This window comes from Triturus cristatus, chromosome 6, assembly GCF_964204655.1.
Source record: "Triturus cristatus chromosome 6, aTriCri1.1, whole genome shotgun sequence".
NCBI lineage: Eukaryota > Metazoa > Chordata > Amphibia > Caudata > Salamandridae > Triturus > Triturus cristatus.
This window is the reverse complement of record NC_140589.1, coordinates 712,571,996-712,594,370: the sequence shown is the minus strand read 5'-3', so window position 1 is coordinate 712,594,370 and position 22,375 is coordinate 712,571,996. Positions and strand designations below refer to the sequence as shown.

The following is a 22,375-nucleotide window of genomic DNA, read 5'->3' as shown; positions in this document are numbered from 1 at the left end:
GGGCTAGTTGGGGGGGAAAACTGGGCTTCTGCGCCAAGGAGGAGAGAGGCCCAGAGGAAACCAAGTACAAAAGCTGGCGCAGGGTGCCCGTGGAACCAGCTCTCTGCAAAGTTTGCCCCCTTAGAGACCAGGAAGCCTAAAGTAAGTGCTGCAGGTAGCTAGGGCTCACCACCAGGAGCAAAACGAGCCCAATATCATACAGAATGGCCCAACGGGTCCAAGATATCAGCCTAAGAAGGATTTTGACCATTGTCCCCCAGCGCGATCCCGCAACGTGTGGCGCTCCTTTGCCCAGTCGAGTTAAACCCCGGGGTGGGCGAGGGCTTGAGGGTTGAAGCGAGGAATCATTTTCAGTGCTGGGAGGGAGTGTGCGTGGAGCCCCACTTCCCCAAGAGGGGGAGACCCGGGGTTCCCAACCCCCAGGCTGTGCCATGTATAATGGGCAAGTCCCCAATCCTCGGATTCCTGCAGCCAAGAAGGAAACAGGTGTGACGTCACGCCCCACCAAGTAACCTCAATGGTGCCCGGGATCCTAACTCAAGGCCCCTACTGCCAAACAGGAAACCGGGATCACCATTATGCGTTCCAGTAACAAGCAGTAAGGGCCCCATGCCTGGGCCCTGGCAGCCGAAGGTGCAGGTGTAGCGCTGCCATGTTCCCCCTGTAGTGGTGGGCCTACCCTGATCCCTGTGTGTGAGGGGAGCGGGCGGATGCCACCACAGGCGGCGCCTTACCCGCAGGAGCAGGCAGAACAGGAGAACCTTGCTGGCTCCCGTGGCTGCACGGAGGAGTGCTGTTCGCAGAGGGAGCCGGTGGGGGCAGCCAGGGGTGGTCTCCCTATCCTGCTCCTCAGCTTGGAGAGGGGACCTGGAACCCCCTAAGAAAAGGGCTGCGTGGCGAACAAAACAGAAAAAGAAACAGGACAACAAAGGTACTTGCTCTCCCCGAAGCAGTAGGAGAGCTGCTTATCAAATATGGGAGCACCCCATAATGCCCTATGGGGCTTTACAATACAGCATGTATTTTCCTTTGTGGTGCCCCCAGGATGGTGAGGTCACCACCAACGATACCCAACGGTCCAAGGAAGCTGCAGGAGCTCAGCACGTTCCCTCTAGAGGCCCAAAGAAGTGTTTTGAAGTGTAGTGACCCCAAGTTTGCATGGTCTAGAAAAAGATGACTAACCCAGGCTTTGCAAGTACTTTTCAGCACTCCGTAAGGCTGGAGCGTGTGCTCTTCAGATGGGAGTGCTGTGCCCTCTGGGTTATTGTTGTAGTTATTGTGGCCTGAAAGAAATGTATATGTGGTGCAACTCTCTGTAGGGATGGAGTGTATGGTTACACGTGGTTTGTGATAAAAATGGGATACCCCTAGGGACTATTTCTACAATTGCACTTTCAATGCTGCAAGTATTTAAAAAACACACAGACACGTGAAGTTCATTTTGGTAAGTGCTTTATTATTTGAAATTATGTTGACAGCCACTCATGATCAAAGCACATGTGCTTTATTGCAAGTAATAACTGCCCTCATTCATGGTTATATTTCATTATTGCATTTACCCTCAAGATGCTGATTTTCGACATGTGGTTTAGAGAACGTGACCCCTTTAGGGGGTCCAAGGTGATTATGAAATTTCATCAAAAGGTATTTCCATCAGCCTTATGTATAATTGTAAATTGCTGTGTAGTACTGAGTAGTGTGTGTAATGTACTTTTGAGTGTTATAATTGCGAGCCAGTGAATGGCGATTACTAGCCCACACCACCTCCCTTGAGTAGGCCTAGGACTGCTCTGCTTCACTGCCCGGAGATAGTCAAGCGCTACTATGGGGTGTTTCGTTCCTGGTTTGGTGTGGACCCATTACTTGTGCAGGCCACACAACTAATGGCCCGTTTTCTTACAGCGCCTTACAGAGAAAGTACTTATTTAGATACAGTGGGATGCACAGTGTGCAGTGTTGTAGTAACCACAGTAAAAGCAGCCAGCACTTCTTGAATGCTATGATAAATGCAATTTCCACTGAAGCCAGTGAATAGTCTCAGAAGACAGCCCCTGAGAAATACTACACATTTCTAAGCGGTAACTTCGCCATTGTTTCCTAGTGATTGTATGTTTTATGAAATGTTTCTGTTTTTGTGCAGCCCCGTACATGTATACTTCTTGTGTTGGAATTTGAAAATTGTTGTTCTTTCCTGATTTTTATTGTTTCTCGTAGAGGGTTGTGTCTGTCCTAGCAATTCTGTGGTATGTTTAAACCCCTTTTGGCTGCTGTTTGCTTTCGTCGGGCATCTTAGAATGTCTGTCATTTTGGACAGTAAGTTGTTTGACATTTGGAGCTTCACTATACTTGGTTCTACAAGGTGCCTCGATGCTTCCAGGCCCCTAGTGTTATTTCATCATTGCTAACATGACAAACCAGTTATGTGTTTCCTGGAGCCTTGTTTTAAATGCTGTTCAATGATCCTCTTGCAGTTCTTCAAGACTCTCTTCGTAAAGGGTAGATATTACCTTCTAGCCATTACATGAAGAATCCTCTGGGCTTGTGGAGACATTGTTCTCAGTTCCGCTTTCTCCCTGGTCACTAGATAGGGAATCTCATCTGGATTGGTGGTGTAACCCTACTAAGGAGAAGGATACCTCAAAGTGATAGCCTATTTAATGTTACTTTGTTTTTGTTCTTAGTATTTATCATTATGATGTGCTGGCATATTCCAGGCCCTTTGTTCTTGAGTCTTTCATGTTAGGCATCTCACAGATCTCGCTCCTCCAGGTCCTTTGAATGTGGTTCCAGCCTCTAGGGATGATGTCATTTAATACTTTAACCCTTTTCCTTTATTGTTTTAGGTCATGTTGTATTCGAGTGCTTTGCCTTCTGTCAGTGCTACTCCCCTCCTTGGACGTTGTTTGCTTATAACGTGACAGTGTTCTGTGGCCATTCACTAGAGGGTTCATTTAATACTGTCTTAAGATTCAGAGTGCTGCTTGCAACCCAGAACTGCCACAGAGTCCTTCATTTTGCAGCATCTATTGGCATTGCTTACCTGTTTTTTTAATTATAACCAATTTTATTGATTTCAAACACAATATAGTACAAAAATACAGAAACCACCCCTCGCCTACCAGCCACACTGGTCATAACAGTAAACTATGTCCACTATGCAGTCACTGGCATGCTTACCTGCTTGTATTGTGATACAGCCTGCAGAAAGCCACTTCAGGGCATGCAAGCACCATCTAACTCTTTCACTTGATAAAGTTTAAACATTTTAAAGTATTAAAGTTTGTCTTTATAATTTTTGTGACTGATCTCATATTTTGCAGCAGGCAAATAGTCCATCTTTTCCAAAGCATCACAGTAAATTCATATTTAAAGTTTAGAATTATTGACCCTGGTAATTTTTATGCTTGGTTTACTTAGCTTGTGAGTTTTATTCAATATAACCATAATTATTTGATAATCTTGTTTTCAGATTCTATGCTGGAGGTCCTAAAAGTAGAAGATCTGCAAGCTAACAGTGAAGCTGTTTTGTACTGTATGGCGGCTATAAAATTCCTTTCTGGAAATACTCCTCTTCTTCACGACCTGTCTGGCAAAGGGGCGCTAGAACTGTTGGTACAGCTGATGAATCAGATAAACAGCAGCAGCAAAGAATCCCACACAGTTGCTTCCAATTTGGGACACCTTCTAGTTCAAGTTAGTTAGAACTTTTTTTTTTGCTTCTTAAATGTTTTTGTTGTAATGGAGACATGTAATGAAATAATAATGGAAGGATAATCAAAGTTGGAGTGGGAGATAGACACAGTCATTGTATGTTGTTAATTCCAGTCTCATGTTGCAGCAACCCTAACTCTCTGTAGGAGCTATGAGACATTAAGCCACTCATGGAAAGCTCAGAAAAATGAAGATCCCAGAGAGCATTTTACATCACTATTCTCTGGACAATTTCAGCATAGTTTTGTACACAGTTGTGTTGGTGAATTAATGAAAGACAAAATGTAGAGTATTTTCCACAGTATATACACCAGAGGCATTTCCATCGTGTTCCAGTAGTTAAAGTGTACACACAGCAAGGAAAGCCCCATAGCCAAGCTGATCACCACTTTGCTCCATTATGTCAAGCGCTATAGCTAGGCAGCACTTAGCAAAGCCAGGTGCATCGATATTTGTGACACAAACACATTTTCGGTATCTCTGGGTGGCTGGGGATTGACCTATGGCTTGCATCACGGTCGGGCCTCCGCGCTGAAGGAGCAGTGTGCCTGGAGACTGCGGAGATCCCCGACCGACACATATATCCTTCCTGCAGCCAGAGCCCTCCCAGCTGAGACTGCAGAAGCTTACCAGTCCCTACTTTCGTCCTGCCATGTGTTCGGCAATCAGAGAAGCGGGGCCCGGCGGCTGGTGTGAGAAGGAGAACGGCTGCTGGAGACCTGCCTGAGCACTGCTTGAGGTTGCAGGCCTGGCTCAAGGGCCCTCCAGTGGATGTGGCTGCGTAGAGGTAGGGGACCCCATGAGGAGAGTGTTTGCAGCTGCGTGGCTGATGGGCACGATGCGCAGGGGGGAGAGAGGTGCCCGACTTCTGACTGTGACATCGCAGAGGCCAGTACTGCGAACGTGCCCTGTGGACTCCTGTATCTAGCCGTGGAGCACTGAGTAGGGCCTAGCGGTGAGTGTAGGCCTCTAACTTGCGGTGCGGGGGGTCACCATGCAGCCATACACCTGCCGGGACTATACAGAACTCTTTGATCATTGTTGGGTGACTTCTGTGCAGCATTCTTCTATATGCACCTCTTATTCCTCTTCCACGGACCTGCTCAGATACCCTGGGCGGCCCCTCGGCACAGGTGAGCTGCAGTGAGCGTATCGAGTCTGGCGGGGACACCCTCTGCAGCTGTGGTGCCCCGTGCCTTGCCTCTCTGAGATCTTTGTTCTGGAGTGTGCCCACCTTTTTCTTGCCCCAAAACCTCACCCCATCATAGCGAGACAGTTAAATTAGAGGGATTGTGATGCTGCACTACTTAAGGCACAAGAACTGAAATAATCTCTGCACGAAGGCTCTGAACTATCGTTGTACCCAGATTTCACGTGCAGGAGGCGAGATGACGTTCATTCCAGCAGAGAAAGGGTTGCGGGTATGCTGTACACCACTCAGTTGCTGGTCATAGTAGACGGTAAGGCAAAGAGTTTCAGCGACCAAAAGCAGCTGCAGCAGCTTTCCACACACAAGGAGATGGTGGGGGTTTGACAACCCTCCCTTAGGGCAGACAGTGGCGATGCGGGAAGGACATGGAAGACTGGAAGACTAGGACTGCTTCTGCCTGGCTGGGTGCTTCGGCTTCTGTCCCTGCAGAGTCCTGTGGCAGCTCTGCATAGGGGGCGCTATCCCTGTTTGGGGCAGTATGAGTGGTCCTGTGAGTCGGCCCCCTCCCTCTGTGAAGGTTTGGGAGGTGCCAGGAGTGCAACTATGTACTTGAAACAAACTCATGCTGTTGTGACATACGCTAAAGTGTGGTAAGAGGGTTCCTGCAGCTGCACTATGTTTTTATGATTGACTGTGGCCCTAGGCGTCGTTGCCCGGGCCATGAAGTGCCGTATAGTACCAAACATCGTGCTGGGACTATCATGTTTGTGTTGTTATTTTTCTGTTATCTTATGCATATGCTGTGCTAGGTATAGGGTCCCCTGCGGCTACATGCTGTATGGGGTACTAGGTCGGGCAACATCCATCCCCATGTGTGCCCTACCTGGTTCTGTTCGAAACCTATCGGGGAGGGGGAGGCTGGGTTTGCATGGGAAGATGCATCACTATATAAGTTGTGGAGATTTAGAGCATGGGGGGGTGAATATGGTTTTTATGCAGCTGTTTCTTAAGCACTGGCAGCGGCTGTGGGCTTTGAGTGATTCTTGGTTAGGTGTGACAAGGTGTGTGGAACGAGTAGCTGATGGTGGATGATCCGAGGCATGCAGCGTCTGCACCTCCAGGCCACTCGCTGCTACAGTTCATCAGGTGGAATGTCAGGGGGCAGAATGACTGCAGGAAGATACAAAAGGTTGTGGTTTATCTCCAGAGACACAGAGTGGATATTGCAATAGTGTAGGAAACCCATTTAGCACCCGGCAGTGTTGACACAATGTAGAATACAGCGACTTAGCAGTGCGGCAGGCTTCACCACGCATGCTAGAGGCATTCTCATCTGGGCTTCTGGTGTCACGCTGCAGGAAGTGTGCATAGAAACAAGCGGCAGATATGTAGTGGCACGCTGCTACAAGGACGACCTAGTGGTCTTATTGGTCAGGTGTATGGGGCTGTTAGACTTGGGTTTTTCAGCAGGTTTACCCCCAGACTTTTTGTTTTTTGGCCTCCTATATTTGACCCTGTTTCTGTTGGTTTTAGGACTCTGGGCACTTTACTACTGCTGTTCAGTGCTAAAGTGCATATGCTCTCCCTGTAAATTGTGTTTATGGATTGGTGATTCCATGATTGGCATATTTGATTTACTGGTAAGTCCCTAGTACAGTGCACTGTGTGTGCCCACGGCCTGTAAATCAAATGCTGCTAGTGGGCCTGCAGCACTGATTGTGCCACCCACATGAGCAGCCTCTAAAAGTCACTCAGACCTGCTACTGCAGAGTCTGCGCACAGTTTGTAACTGCCATTTTGACCTTGCACGTGCACCCACCTGCCAGGCCCTAATCTTCCCTTTTCTTACATATAAGACACCCCTAAGGTAGGCCCAAGGTAGCTCCATGGGCAGGGTGCAGTGTATGTTAAAGGTAGGACATGTACTGAGGTGTTTGACATGTCCTGATAGTGAAATAGGATAGAATGGGAGTTTATTTATAAAATCTTATCAATATAACTTCCCATGGGACGAGATAGAAAGGTGGAGTTTAGTATGCCTGAATTCAGAATATAAAAATGCATCTTTTAGTAAAGATGATTTTTAGGTCTCGCTGAGACAGCGCAAGCTGTCTCTTTGAGACATTTTGTAAGTGGGTTTTCAAAAGTGCTACCCATATGATTTGGCAGGCCTAAAGCTTGAGTGCACGATGGCGTGCACGTGCACAGCTGCTGCTCGCACTCCCTCCTCCCCCTCCCTTTTCGTCAGCTTTAATCAGGCTCCTCTGATGCTGGCATTCCCCCCTCCCTTCTCGCCCAGCCCTTCTTGTCACCTCGGCTTGTTTATTTGCGCGGTCGTGTCACTTCCACAGCCAATGCTTGTTTGTGTTTACTGCAATGCTTCATGATTGCAGCAGTGCTTGATGCATGTCTGTGTCCGTCCCACCCCTCCCACCCCTCCCGCACCGCCACCCGCCCTCTGTGTGCCACCCCCCCTCGTTCCTTGTTATTATTGTTTCCTGCTTGTGTCTTTAGTGCTTGTTTATTTTGTAAGCAGGTCACTGAAGGCATCTGCTTGTAGCTGCTGGTTGCCGCGGTGTCATGTTTGGGGTCTAGTGCTTGTTTTAAAATAATGTTCTTTCACTTGCTCTGCTTCGTGCTCCGCTATTTTCCTTTAGTCGCTTAGGTTTGTTCTTTAAAACGCATTAGGAAGCCTATGTGCACGTTATTTTTTTGTGAGAATCTCACTAGTGATCACTTTGTCTTCCCTCCAAAACAAACGTTCTCCGCTGGCTGCATTTTTTTTTTAACACACACATTCTCGTTTCATTTTTTATTAACAACGAGAAGAGCTGAGACCGAGACCCTGCCCACACCCTGTTGCCAATGTACATGAAGGAGGTGGAGTCAAGAGACTCTCGGCAGCTTTCCACTTTCACTCGCTAGCACCAGCTTCTGCTCTCCTGCTCCTCCAGGAAAGCAGACCAGTACTACCCCGCCCCCTACCCGTTTACTACTTTCTCACAGTTTTCATAAAGCCTGAACTCAACCGGAAGGATTTGGAGTGCTTTATAAGATCAACACTTACATTATACAAGGGCACGTTAACTTTGCTTTAGGTGCGGGGAGATTAAGTGAATTGCCCAGGATCACAGTGTTTTAAACCAACATCGGGACTCTAATCAGGTTCCAAAAGCGGCAGCTGTAGCCCTAAGCCAGATATCATCCCCACCCTTTTCCTGTTAAGCTCTCAATGTGCACACGATTCTCCTCCTTTCACCTGCACGCTTCACACATCCCAAGGCACTTAATCGGCACCCATCTTGCACAATACGGCCAGTGCAGCATCTCTCCCTATACCTTTTTCCCTTTTCACCCCATGTTCCTTCTCCCACCCATGCCCTCATATTGATTCACCCACCTGCTCTCTGTGATCCCTCACAACCCCCACTTCCTGTTGCTCTCCCCTCCAGTGTTACTGTTTTCTTTTATTTTTCTTCAACTGGGACCGGCAAACAAAATCTATTTTGAAAAAAGCGCTTCTCATTCCGTTGGTGCATGCATGCTTGGGGTTTGCTCCTGTAAAATACACAGCCGACAGCGTATGCCTCTTCGTCCTCCTCTTTTTTTTTTTTAAAGCAGTGCTGCACAGCATCTGGGATGCTGTTCCGCAGATCTCAAAACGTTAGCAAAGCTGATAGGGTCCAGGGGCAAGATATATTGGCTTTGCCAAGAGTTGTTTTTGTAACGATGATGATAAACTCACCTTTTCTGACATCTGAGACAGGCCCATTCAACTCTATGAAATCTCGCACTCATCAGCAAATTTCACATTGAGGCATAAACTGAAGTTCTTTGGTGTGGCGATCACTTCTAGGTCTTCTCTGTGGGAATTTGTTTATCACACATGTTGGTGATATGAGAGAGCCTTCAGTTTCTATGTATCACGTTACAGTTGTTTTTACTACACCCTGTGATTTGTTTGACATGTTTGTATTGGTGATAACTTGAACAGATAGCAGCAGAATGTGCAAATAGGTTGTTTAAAGCATATAATAGTTAATGAGAGGACACTAGAATTTGATGGACGACAGATAGTCAAAACCACATAATTATACCCAAATCAATACCACATAAATATACCCCTCATAAAACCACTCTATGCCACATAGCAACATTCAATATAAATGCACTCCACGCCACATAATTCCCATCAGCATAATTGCACTCAATATCACAGTTCCACGCTACATAATTCAGCTCCACGCCACATAATTCAACTCAATTCACTTACACAACAACTTACACAGCCTGCATCCATTCCACAAAATTTCACATCATGCCACAAAATTCAACAGCACTCAACATAATTAAACTCCACTACATATCACAACACACAATACCAACCGACATAATTACATTCCGTAACAATCCCACTATACATAATTTCAGTACACTCAATACCATATAAATACTATCCACATAATTTCACTGCACACCATGCCACATCATTCCACTACTCAAATCCACTACACACCACACTATTCCACGCCACTCAATTCCACAACTAAAAATTTCAATCCAATCCACATAATTCCATTCCACTCCACACCACAATGTGGCAGGCGTCCCATGTGCGTCCTTTCTGGCCGGCTACATGATAACCTGCGTCAGTTTCAAAGATATGTCCGTCAATTACATAAGCTGCACTTGCCGCAGAAGACGATGTGGTTTCCAGACCAGTTGCAGTTGAGGTCCGCAGTCACTGGGATTAAACGTGTCAAGCCAAAAAATGTACCTTTGTTCCAGTATACATACAAGTCTGCGTCGTTCTAAAGGGATGCTATGCAAAACCACACAGAGGCTTTACATTTATATTACAGTCCACCTTCCCCGCATCCACTTTGTAATGAATTCTTCAAATGCAAGTGTGCTTTGCAGTCTAGTGCCAGAAACTTCTCTTTGCTTTCACCACTGCTTAATTTGCCCCGGTGTCCGTTGCCGGTAGTCGGTGTTTCTTTTAGTGAGATCACAGCTTCTCCCCCGCCCCCACTAGCCGAGTCTACAAAACTCCCAACCACGTAACACACTAGAGTGACACCAAATTCTCCCACGAGTTCACTACGGTTCTACCAACTGATGTTTTTCTTCCAGCTAGTGAAACCAGAGAGGCAGTTACGTCACTGCCTTAGGTTTCATCAGCAGAAGGATTTCCTTTTATTATTTTTGAAAGTGTACCAGTTACCTAGACACCGCATTGTTTTGTGTTTTTTTCCAATATATCGGTGTATAGATCTGTGCCAACACGCATTTTCCGTTAACAGCATATGTTGTTACATAGATTGCATAATGCTGTATTGCCATTGGTATGGCCTCGCAGCAATCCCATAGTTCTAGACTAACAACTGCTTGATAAAATGCACGTTATGTCTGGATTGTGCTCACTAAAACATAATTCTGCAATACTCCACGTCTCTGCCAATATCCACTACATGGTGAGTGAATTGTTCATGTCCGTTGAGTGTCTCGTTCCTTCCCCAAATGCAGGCCCGATTTCTTTGCCCCTCCCACCCCCTCCCTGCGCTCCCGATTTACAAACACACATCTAAAAAGTAGGAAGCGTACACATGTGGGTTTTATTTTAAGTAGGTAGTACATTTGTCAGTTTTGATGGATTCACAACAATCGCAGTGGGTACTCCTTGGAGTGCAGGGCTACTCTAGATTTTTAGTAGTTGTCTTCCTTGTCCGCACTCGGGTATATCTTTTTTTCATTAGGTGGACAGTTTGCCTATGTATAGAAAAAGTACATTTGCACATTGACTTTTTTCTTCTGTTTTTCTTCAAGGAGTAAGTAGTTCTAACTCTCTCTCTCTCATAGACTCTCTCTCACTAACTAACTCTCTAACTCCTTACTAACTCTCTCACTAACTCACTCTCTCACTCACTCACTATCTGACTAACTCTCTCACTAACTCTCTCATTAACTAACTGACTAACTAACTCTCTAACTATCTCACTAACTGTTACACAAATACTATTTCCCAAGATTCAGCCTTTTGTTATTTATACCCCCATAACAAAAAAAAAACATAACAAGCAAGCATTAGCACATGCAGAAACAAGTTGCCAGCATTCAATGGACAAAATTAAATCAAGACATTATTTATGGGTAATACTTTTTTAATATGGTCTTTTACTTGTACGTCATGCTTTCTTGGTCATATATAAGGTAACAAAAATGCTTTGAACACCTATTTATTATAACTTTTAAGCATCCTGCAAACTGATGTACAGCACAGCTTAAAAACATAGGCAAAGTCAATATCTCTAGCTAAACATTTATAAGGTCCCAAAGGCGAGACCTATTGGCTATGCCAATGCTTGTTATATTGTGTGTTTGAAAATACCACTTTTAGAAAGTGGGTATTTTCTTATTTAGTCACCCTGTGTGCCTCTGCTGGATTGTGGATTGACTCTCTGGCTTTGGAGTGCCAGGGGCTGGGTATGTGCATTCTCTCAGATGGCCACGGGGGTGATGTGTGTCCTGCCTTTCCTGAATGAGTCAGGGCTGGGCTGAAGTAGTGGGAGGACTTTTCACCAGCACCTGAATAGGAGTGGTCTACATTTAGAGTGGTGGGAGGAGATTTCCCTTGCACCTGAATAGGCCTTGTCTGCCTCGGACAATGATGTCTCCCTCTCCTGCTGGGAAGCTGGACCAGAGAGGACAGAACAGGTTTTGGCTGAGCACAAAGCCTCTCTGCACCAAGAGAACAGAGGAATTTGCTGTATAAATATTGGGGCCCCCACCCCAGTATTTTAGATTACTACTGAACTAAGGAACCTGCCAGGAAGAAGAGCTGGAAAAGCTATCAGGAGGAACTGCCACTTTGCTGCTTGCTCTGCTGTGTTGGCCTGCTGCTTGCTGCTTCTGTCTTGGGCAGGGAAAGGACTGGATTGTACTTTCATCATCCTGCTGTTAGAGTTTTCTCCAAGGGCTTAAGTAGAGCTTGCTTCCTGTTGGAAGTCTCAGGAAGATAAAAGACTTCAGAGAACTTGCTGGAATCAAGGAACCTGCCTGGAAGAAGAGCTGAAAGAGCTGCCAGAAGGAGTACTGCCCCTTTGCTGTGATGTTGCTTTTTTGGGTTGGCCTGCAGTTGCTGCTTCTGTCTTGGGCAGTTAAAGGGCTGGACTGAACTTTCTTTACTTGTGCTGAGTATCTCGAAGGGCTTGAAGTAGAGTTTGCCTCCTGTTCTGAAGACTCAGGGACTGCAAAAACTTCACCAACCTCTGGGTACTGCTTCTGGAACCGCTGATTCAGTTGCACAGAGGAGGGAAAAGCAACTGGCTCCGTGTCCTGAAGGCACCACCACATCTCTCATCGTAACCCTGGTCTCATAGACGACAACAACCGCCACTGCAGCCACCGAGCCACTGCTTGCACCATGACCTGTGGGCACCGCAATCCGCACCGCCTCACTTCACTTCACTGGTCTCACCAACGCCGTCACTGCACGCTGACCACGACCTCCGTGACCGCATTGTGGCTTGGGAGCACCGCTCGTAAGTCACACCACACCACAGCCCAAACCGAACAACGCCAGCTTCCGGCAACCAGCTCTGTCGCCTGCACTGTGATCTGTCAGTACTTCAACGAGCACCGCCTTCATTCTGCATAGCAGCCCTGGTTTCACCGACGCCGCTGGACAACCGTCACTGAGCCACTGCCTGCACCGCTACTTGAGGGTACCGCACACCACATCACTCCGCTTCCCACCGCGACGGTTGCCACGACCGGCCTGCACGAACGTGTCAGCCGCAACTCAAAAGGTACTGTTTATGAGTCTGTTGACACCCCTGACCGATGCGGTCATACAGAACTGTTGGATTCTGTTGTTTACAGTACCGCGGTAGCACCAGACAAAGCAACCGACTTCAAGGTACTGTGTTTTTCAAGTACTCTTGCAAAGTGCATATTTTGAAAGTACTGTATGTTGGATTTTTGTCGTTTTGGTCTTGTTTTGGATATATAAAAATATTGGATATTTGGTGGTGATTTCAATTGCGTGCTGTGCCCAGATCGTGACCGATCAAGGGAACCGCCTTGATGACGGATTGAGTCCTTACTGAGATAGCCAATCAATAGGGTTTACTGGATATCTGCCATTAAAAGTCCCCCACAGGGTCAGGGTAAACACACTCTTCAACCGTACACGACATTCATACCCACCTAGACTACTGGCTGCTGTCGTGGGGACTGGCTTTCCGCTTCCAGCGATGTGAGCCACTACTGCATACATGCTCCTACCACTCAGCAGTTCTGTTGGTGCTGGAGCTACACAGCTAGCGGCTGCTTGCCTTTTCAGGGTGCTCCCCTCCATTTTCACCAACATAGGCTCCGTGAATAAGTTTGCAACTGTGTCGGAAACCTTCAAAGTCTATGTTAGAAAAACACTCCCACACTGGAAGGGTGGTGGTGTTCTCCCAGACACACTGTGGTAGCTTGGCTCGAGTGGTCAGGAATCAGGCTCCGTGCTAAGCATACGACATACCCAAACAATAACCATGCGTGCATCCGTTCCAAAAACGACTCTACACCGTAAAAATTATGAAAATATCTTTCTTTATCTTCTTTTTCTCTTAGTTGCTGATTAGATAAATAATAACACAATCACCATATACAACTTTTTAAATAGTGCAGGTCAAATAAATACTGGCTTAATGATTCAATAAATAGGGGTGATCATAAATAAGGAAGGTATAAATATAAGTGCAGTACATACAGGCAATTAAATATTTTGAGGCAATAAATACTGTAAACCAATAAATATTGTGCATCAATAAATACTGTGGACCAATAAATACAGTGAAGCAATAAATAGGTTAAATACAATAAATACAGTGCCCCTAATAAATACTTAAAAGCTGACAGTGACACTCATAGAATCAGATCACATTTGAATTCCTAAGGGCTGATTTGGCCCAGGCACAGCTTGTGGGGATGTGAAAGGCTTGAGGGTGTCTACTCCCTGGCTTGGACAAGGCTGAGGCCTAAACTGAGGTAGATCAAGGGGGGAATACCAGAGACCTGGCTCTCTCCCTCCACACAACCCCTCTAAATTAGTCTCAGCTCACCCCCTGGCACAGTCAGGTTGGTTCCAGCACCTCCCTAGCCCCTTAGAGCAGTCTCTCAGGTCTCCACAGGGCCTTAGGCGCCCTCTACTCCACTTACTGCCCTTTTTCTGATGCTCCGACGCCGCTGGAGTCGTGTCGACGCCGTGAGGCGGTTCCGATTCAATGTCGGCGGCCTCGGCACAATGTCAGTTCCTGACGACGCCGGTAGGCGGCTCCGGTTCGATGTCGGCGGCCTCGGCTCGATCTCGACCTCCGATTCGATGGCGTCGGGCAGTCTTTACTCGATGTCGACTTCGGGCGGCTCCGGTCCGATGGCGACCTCAACTTCGATGACGTCGGCCGGCCTTGACTCGATGTCGACTTCCGGCGGCTCCGGAGTGCGATCCTCACTCCCGACCTCCGGTGCTCCTCTCCTTAGGTTTCCGGCGACTCCGGAGTGCGACCTCCACTCCCGACCTCCGGCACGACTCTCTCAGGTTCCGGCGACTCCGGAGTGCGATCCTCACTCCCGACCTCCGGTACACTTCACCTCGGTCTCCGACGACTCCGGAGGGCGGACTTCACTCCTCCGATGACGCCGCTCACTCGACCTCGGGTGACTTCCTCCTCGACCTCTGGTACTCCTCACGACCTCTGACGGCACCCTCTCTCGACCTCTGGCGGCTCCGGGTACGACGTCCGCTTTCCAGTCGGCGCCGCTTCTCCACCTCGGGCTCCAGGTCTCAGGCTACTCGACGTCGGACTCCAGGGAAACCAGTTTCCAGGTCAGGATCTTGCTGTTCTCTGTTTCTAAGGCCTGTTCCTGCTGTCCAGGTCCTTAGGATGGTTTTTCTTGCTTCTTCCCACACAGGGCTCCAGGCTGGGCTCAGTCAGTAGGGACTAGTATCAAGGGTGGGTTTATGGACCCCACTCCAGGCACAAGTTTCCACCCCTGCTGCTTCACTCCTTCCTCCTTCAAGTTTCTGCTGCTCTCTCTTCACCAGTCAGGTGCCAACTGCCAGCTCCAACTGCCAACTCTCTGTCTTAGCTTCCCAACATTCTAAACCGCCTCCAACTGTCACAGGGTTCTGGAATGTTCTGGAAGGTGCTAGCAGGTTCCAGTGGATGCTGGTGATGTCACAGGTGGCCACCATTTTGTGCTCCAGGCCCTCAGACAGAAGTTTCAGGGGTAGCTAAAATGGCTCCCTGAATCTGCAGCAACACTAAAAAGTCTGGTGGTTCCCAAAAAGGAAAAATTCAAACAGGGTTTGAGGCAAAAGTGGGACAAAATAAATAATGATGAGGAGGGACCACCCAAAGGGCTGACAGGTCTAACACGCGTCCCCCCCAGCTGAAAGTGGGGAGAGCTACCCAACCCCTTGGGAGTTCTCATCACTAAGGCGGAAATACCTTGAGAGACCGTCTGCATTGGCGTGGTCCACTCCAGGCCGATGTTCCACCTGAAAGTCCATTCCCTGTAGGGCAATAGACCACCTCAACAACTTGGGATTCTCCCCCTTCATTTGCATCAGCCAACGAAGGGGTCTGTGGTCGGTCTGAACCAGGAAGTGCGAGCCAAACAGGTATGGCCGCAACTTCTTCAGAGCCCATACCACTGCAAAGGCTTCACGCTCTATTGCACTCCACTTCTGTTCCCTGGGAAGTAGTCTCCGGGATAGGAAGACCACGGGTTGATCCAGACCCTCTTCGTTGAGTTGCGATAACACTGCCCCAATGCCATGTTCTGATGCATCTGTCTGGACAATGAACTCCTTGGAAAAGTCTGGGGCCCTTAAGACCGGGGCCTCGCACATGGCTTTCTTCAATCTCTCAAAGGCTTGCTGACAAGCCTCCGTCCAGACTACCCGTCGAGGTTGTTTCTTGGACGTGAGCTCCGTGAGGGGGGCTACGATGGTACCGTACCCCTTCACGAAGCGGCGGTAGTATCCCGTGAGGCCCAAAAATGCTCGGACCTCAGTCTGAGTCTTGGGGGGTTCCCAGGCCATGATGGCCTCGATCTTCGCCTGGAGGGGTTGCACCGCTCCCCTACCCACCAAGTGTCCAAGGTACACTACCGACCCCTGCCCGATCTGGCACTTGCTGGCCTTGATCGTCAATCCAGCTTGTCTCAGGGCCTGGAGAACAGCTTGCAGGTGACGCAAGTGATCCTCCCAGCTGTTACTGAAGACGGCTATGTCATCCAGATAAGCAGCAGAGAAACTCTCCATTCCGGTGAGGATCTGGTTTACCAGGCGCTGAAACGTGGCAGGTGCGTTCTTGAGCCCAAAGGGCATCACACAGAACTGGTAGTGGCCATTGGGCGTGGAGAAGGCTGACCTTTCCCTTGCTCCATCAGTCAAAGAGATCTGCCAGTACCCAGAAGTAAGGTCAAAGGTACTTAGATATTGGGCAGCTCCCAGCCGGTCAATCAATTCATCCGCCCTAGGGATCGGATGAGCATCAGTTTTGGTCACTGAATTCAGTCCCCGATAGTCCACACAGAACCTCAGTTCTGGTTGGGCACCCGGTGGTGCAGCTTTTGGTACTAACACCACCGGACTGGACCAGGGGCTGCTAGAAGGTTCGATCACTCCTAGCTCCAGCATCTTAGTGACTTCACTATGAATGCTGGTCTTCACCTTGTCTGACATCCGGTAGATCTTGGACTTCACAGGTGGGCTGTCTCCTGTGTCCACGTCATGGACGCACAGGTGAGTCCTACCCGGGACAAGGGAGAACAACGAGGAGTACTGCCCCAGGACCTGGCGACAGTCCTCCTGCTGTTCAGGAGTTAGAGATGGGGAGAGTATCACTCCCTGCACCGACCCATCCTTCTCTTGAGACGCAAACAGATCAGGGAGAGGCTCGCTTTCCACGTCCTCTCCTCCGTCAGTCACCATCATCAAGATGACTTCGGGCCTCTCGTGGTGGGGTTTGAGGCGGTTGGCATGCAGCACCCGCAGGGGCTGACGAGGGGTCTTCAGGTCCACCAAGTAGGTAGCCTTACCCTTCTTCTCCAACACCTCAAAGGGTCCTGACCAGCGATCCTGGAGGGCACTAAGCTCTCCCGGTTCGATCACCCACACCTTCTGGCCAGGCTCCAACTCCACCGGGTGAGCATTGTGGTCATACCACGCCTTCATCACTGCTTGGCTGGCTTCCAAGTTGTCAGAAGCTTGCTTCCACAACTTAGCCATTTGGCTCCGGAAGGCCAGCATGTAGCTCACCACATCCTGGGGAAGCTTTCTGGGAGTTCTTTCCCATCCGTCTCTCACCAGGTTGAGAGGTCCACATACAGGGTGCCCATACAGAAGCTCGAAGGGGCTGAAGCCCACTCCCTTCTGTGGCACTTCCCTGTAGGAAAAAAGTAAACAGGGTAGGAGGACGTCCCATTTCCTCCGCAGGCTTTCAGGCAGACTTCTGATCATGCCCTTCAAGGTTTTGTTAAACCTCTCCACCAGACCATTTGTCTGGGGGTGGTAAGGAGTGGTAAACCGGTATGTCACTCCACACTCCTTCCACATGGCCCGCATGTACGCTGACATGAAGTTGGTCCCCCTGTCGGACACAACTTCCTTGGGAAAACCCACTCGGGTAAAGATTCCCATCAGGGCCCTAGCCACAACAGGTGCTGTTATGGTCCTCAGAGGTATTGCCTCTGGGTACCGTGTGGCATGATCCACCAGAACCAGGATAAACCTGTGACCAGCTGTAGTCGGTGGATCTAACGGACCCACAATGTCGATGCCCACCCTTTCAAAGGGGGTGCTAACGACAGGAAGTGGTTCCAGGGGAGCTTTCAGCTTCACCCCTGTTTTCCCACTGGCTTGGCAAGACACACATGTCCGGCAGTAGGTATCGGACGACACTTTCATCTGAGGCCAATAAAAGTGTGGGACAAGACGGGCGAAGGTCTTGTCTTGCCCCAGGTGTCCTGCCAATGGTATCTCGTGAGCCAACTCCAGAAGGAAGGCTCGATAACGTTGAGGGACTACCAAGGCTCGTGACGATCCGTGTAGGGGTGCCTTGGGTTCACTGTAGAGGAGGCCATCCTTCCAGTAAACACTGTAGTTCCCTTCAACGTTCCCTGCTGCCTGGGCTTCGGCCTGTCGCCTCAGCCCCTCAAGGGTAGGGCACTCCCTCTGGCAGAATTCCTCCCTGGACGGGCCTCCCTCCACGTGCCACTCGGCCGGGATGGGTAGGTCCTCCAGGTTGGTAACGTCCCCCACCGCAGACTCCTGGTCCACCACCTCCGGTGGCCTATCCGTCCTACGGGGTGGGGACGCCGAGGCAGGCTCCTCCTGTCCTCGGTTCTTCCCTTGACTGGCAGCTGGCTGGGCCTTTGTTCCAGGCTCCAGCCGAAATGAACTCCCTCTTCGGGTAGTCGCGGACCTTGTGCTAACACAGGCCCAATCAGGTGTACCCAGCATCTCAGTGTGAGTCCGGTATTCCACCTCCTTCCAAGCGTTTGCTCCATGTCATTCCCCAGCAGACAATCGACTGGCACGGCAGGGCTTACGGCAACTCGAAGTGAACCTGCAACCCCCCCCCATTCAAAGGGAACCTCGGCCACTGGATAGTGGCCTGTTCTGCCGTCAGCCATCGCGGCTGGGTGGAGTACATTGGGAATTACCTGCTCTGGAGACACCAGTTGGCTACGCACCATAGTCATACTGGCTCCTGTGTCTCTCAGAGCCTCCCCTCTTTGGCCGTTGATGGTGACCCACTGCCCATACTTTACGGTATTTGCGGGCACCTTGATCTTAGGCACCATCTCCCGTTCTCCCAGGGACACTAAAGTGACACCCGCCCACTCCCTTCCCTTAGTTAAGGGCATCTCCTCCCCGAGCACTACACTAGCTACTCCGGGGGTCTTTCCTCCAATGGGAGGGGGTGGTCGTTTCAGGCACTTCGGATCTCCTTTATAATGTCCAACGCCACCGCACTCGTAGCAATGGACAACCCTTGGCTGCTGACTCTGGCCAGGATTAGGGTTTCTGGGTGGGTTAGCCCTAGGGGTGAATCATGTTCCCTTTCCTTGGAAATTATTTTGGGGGCCTTTGGAGAACTCCTTTTTCTTTTCCCCTCCCTCTTTCTTCTGGGGGGCGCCCTGTCCGGCCTTTTGAGTATCCCCTCCAGTCCCCCTTGTGGACACCCGGGTACTAGCCCAAATGTCCGCCTCCTCAGCAAGCTTCCGAGGATTGGTCAGCTTGCTATCCACCAGGTGTTGCCGCAGTTCAGGGAAACATTTCTCAAGCAGGTGTTCCTTCAGTACAAGGTCAAACAACCCCTCGTAGTTCCTCACTTCACTGCCCTGAATCCAACCCTCTAGTGCCTTCTTTGCATGGTCCAGGAAGTCCACCCAATTCTGTGTGCCCAGTTTGTGACTACCCCTGAACTTCTGTCTGTACTTTTCGGGTGTCAGTCCAAACTTCCTTATGAGCGCCACTTTCATGGTGGGGTAGTGGGTCTGCTCATCCTCTTCGAGGGCCAATAAAGCATCCCTACCAGCTGGAGGCATGTACTTGTACAATCCCCCACCCCAGTACTTCTCTGGAACCCCATGGGCCCTTAACGAGACCTCATAGGCCGCTAGCCACTTGGCGATATCATCACCCGCCCCATAGCTAGCTACTATGTCCTTTGGCAGGTAGGGTTTGGGTTCCCTGGTGAACTCTCTTTCTTGGTCTTTGCTGCCACCGTTAGGTACAGGGTGTGCCCCGATTCTCAGGATCTGAAGATCTATTTCTTTCAGCCTTATCTCATGAGCCATCCTCTGTTCCTCCTTCTCCTTCTCCAGCCTTGCTAAGTCCCATGTGAGCTGCCTTTTCTCCCTCCGGTCTGTTAACTCCACTTCAGACAAGCCACCGCTAGAGGCACTGCTGCCCTTCCTGGAAAGTGTCCTGGGCCCCGCTGACAGGTTCCCCACCTCCGGTTGGTACAAACCAGCTCCCTCACTGTCGGGCTCTCTATCCCTGTCCTCCTCCTCAGCCTTGCTTTCTCGGCGTGCCTCCCCCCAAGCCCTTAAGCTGGTTTGGAGTGCACCCTTCTTTGCTCCTGGGGGACAATACACCCCCTCCCGCTGGCAAAACTCCCTGAGTTGGGCCACAGTGTACGTTTCTAAATTTTCTAGTACAAACTCCATCTTGCCCACTCAGGTCAGAGGACAGTTATTTGCAGTAACAATGCAGGGGGGTACCTTTAATAATACCTCCTCCCACCACCAGAGTAAATTTGGAAAAAAACAAAAACCCACAATTAGGAAGGCCGCTTTGAGAAAACTCCCGGTGTAGGCCTATGGACTACCCACAGTTATTGTTGAGTATACGTAGGCACAGCTCTATCCCACCACTGAACACCAATTATGTTAGAAAAACACTCCCACACTGGAAGGGTGGTGGTGTTCTCCCAGACACACTGTGGTAGCTTGGCTCGAGTGGTCAGGAATCAGGCTCCGTGCTAAGCATACGACATACCCAAACAATAACCATGCGTGCATCCGTTCCAAAAACGACTCTACACCGTAAAAATTATGAAAATATCTTTCTTTATCTTCTTTTTCTCTTAGTTGCTGATTAGATAAATAATTACACAATCACCATATACAACTTTTTAAATAGTGCAGGTCAAATAAATACTGGCTTAATGATTCAATAAATAGGGGTGATCATAAATAATGAAGGTATAAATATAAGTGCAGTACATACAGGCAATTAAATATTTTGAGGCAATAAAATATTGTGCATCAATAAATACTGTGGACCAATAAATACAGTGAAGCAATAAATAGGTTAAATACAATAAATACAGTGCCCCTAATAAATACTTAAAAGCTGACAGTGACACTCATAGAATCAGATCACATTTGAATTCCTAAGGGCTGATTTGGCCCAGGCACAGCTTGTGGGGATGTGGAAGGCTTGAGGGTGTCTACTCCCTGGCTTGGACAAGGCTGAGGCCTATACTGAGGTAGATCAAGGGGGGAATACCAGAGACCTGGCTCTCTCCCTCCACACAACCCCTCTAAATTAGTCTCAGCTCACCCCCTGGCACAGTCAGGTTGGTTCCAGCACCTCCCTAGCCCCTTAGAGCAGTCTCTCAGGTCTCCACAGGGCCTTAGGCGCCCTCTACTCCACTTACTGCCCTTTTTCTGATGCTCCGACGCCGCTGGAGTCGTGTCGACGCCGTGAGGCGGTTCCGATTCGATGTCGGCGGCCTCGGCACAATGTCAGTTCCTGACGACGCCGGTAGGCGGCTCCGGTTCGATGTCGGCGGCCTCGGCTCGATCTCGACCTCCGATTCGATGGCGTCGGGCAGTCTTTACTCGATGTCGACTTCGGGCGGCTCCGGTCCGATGGCGACCTCAACTTCGATGACGTCGGCCGGCCTTGACTCGATGTCGACTTCCGGCGGCTCCGGAGTGCGATCCTCACTCCCGACCTCCGGTGCTCCTCTCCTTAGGTTTCCGGCGACTCCGGAGTGCGACCTCCACTCCCGACCTCCGGCACGACTCTCTCAGGTTCCGGCGACTCCGGAGTGCGATCCTCACTCCCGACCTCCGGTACACTTCGCCTCGGTCTCCGACGACTCCGGAGGGCGGACTTCACTCCTCCGATGACGCCGCTCACTCGACCTCGGGTGACTTCCTCCTCGACCTCTGGTACTCCTCACGACCTCTGACGGTGCCCTCTCTCGACCTCTGGCGGCTCCGGGTACGACGTCCGCTTTCCAGTCGGCGCCGCTTCTCCACCTCGGGCTCCAGGTCTCAGGCTACTCGACGTCGGACTCCAGGGAAACCAGTTTCCAGGTCAGGATCTTGCTGTTCTCTGTTTCTAAGGCCTGTTCCTGCTGTCCAGGTCCTTAGGATGGTTTTTCTTGCTTCTTCCCACACAGGGCTCCAGGCTGGGCTCAGTCAGTAGGGACTAGTATCAAGGGTGGGTTTATGGACCCCACTCCAGGCACAAGTTTCCACCCCTGCTGCTTCACTCCTTCCTCCTTCAAGTTTCTGCTGCTCTCTCTTCACCAGTCAGGTGCCAACTGCCAGCTCCAACTGCCAACTCTCTGTCTTAGCTTCCCAACATTCTAAACCGCCTCCAACTGTCACAGGGTTCTGGAATGTTCTGGAAGGTGCTAGCAGGTTCCAGTGGATGCTGGTGATGTCACAGGTGGCCACCATTTTGTGCTCCAGGCCCTCAGACAGAAGTTTCAGGGGTAGCTAAAATGGCTCCCTGAATCTGCAGCAACACTAAAAAGTCTGGTGGTTCCCAAAAAGGAAAAATTCAAACAGGGTTTGAGGCAAAAGTGGGACAAAATAAATAATGATGAGGAGGGACCACCCAAAGGGCTGACAGGTCTAACAGTCTACATACGGGGCATTACATTGTCTAAGCATGCCTGGGTCATTACATCACTGTGAGGCTGA

General features: G+C 49.6%; 1 protein-coding gene across 2 annotated transcripts in view; it reads left to right on the top strand.

Annotated features, from left to right (window-relative positions):
- ARMC2 (armadillo repeat containing 2) overlaps window positions 1-22,375 on the top strand; it is a 486,620-nt gene that overhangs the window by 277,509 nt on the left and 186,736 nt on the right. For both annotated transcript variants that reach the window (XM_085611202.1, XM_085611201.1), the window contains exon 10: window positions 3,470-3,693. In XM_085611202.1, the coding sequence (XP_085467328.1) occupies window positions 3,470-3,693 (224 nt within the window). The remainder of the gene's footprint in view (window positions 1-3,469; window positions 3,694-22,375) is intronic.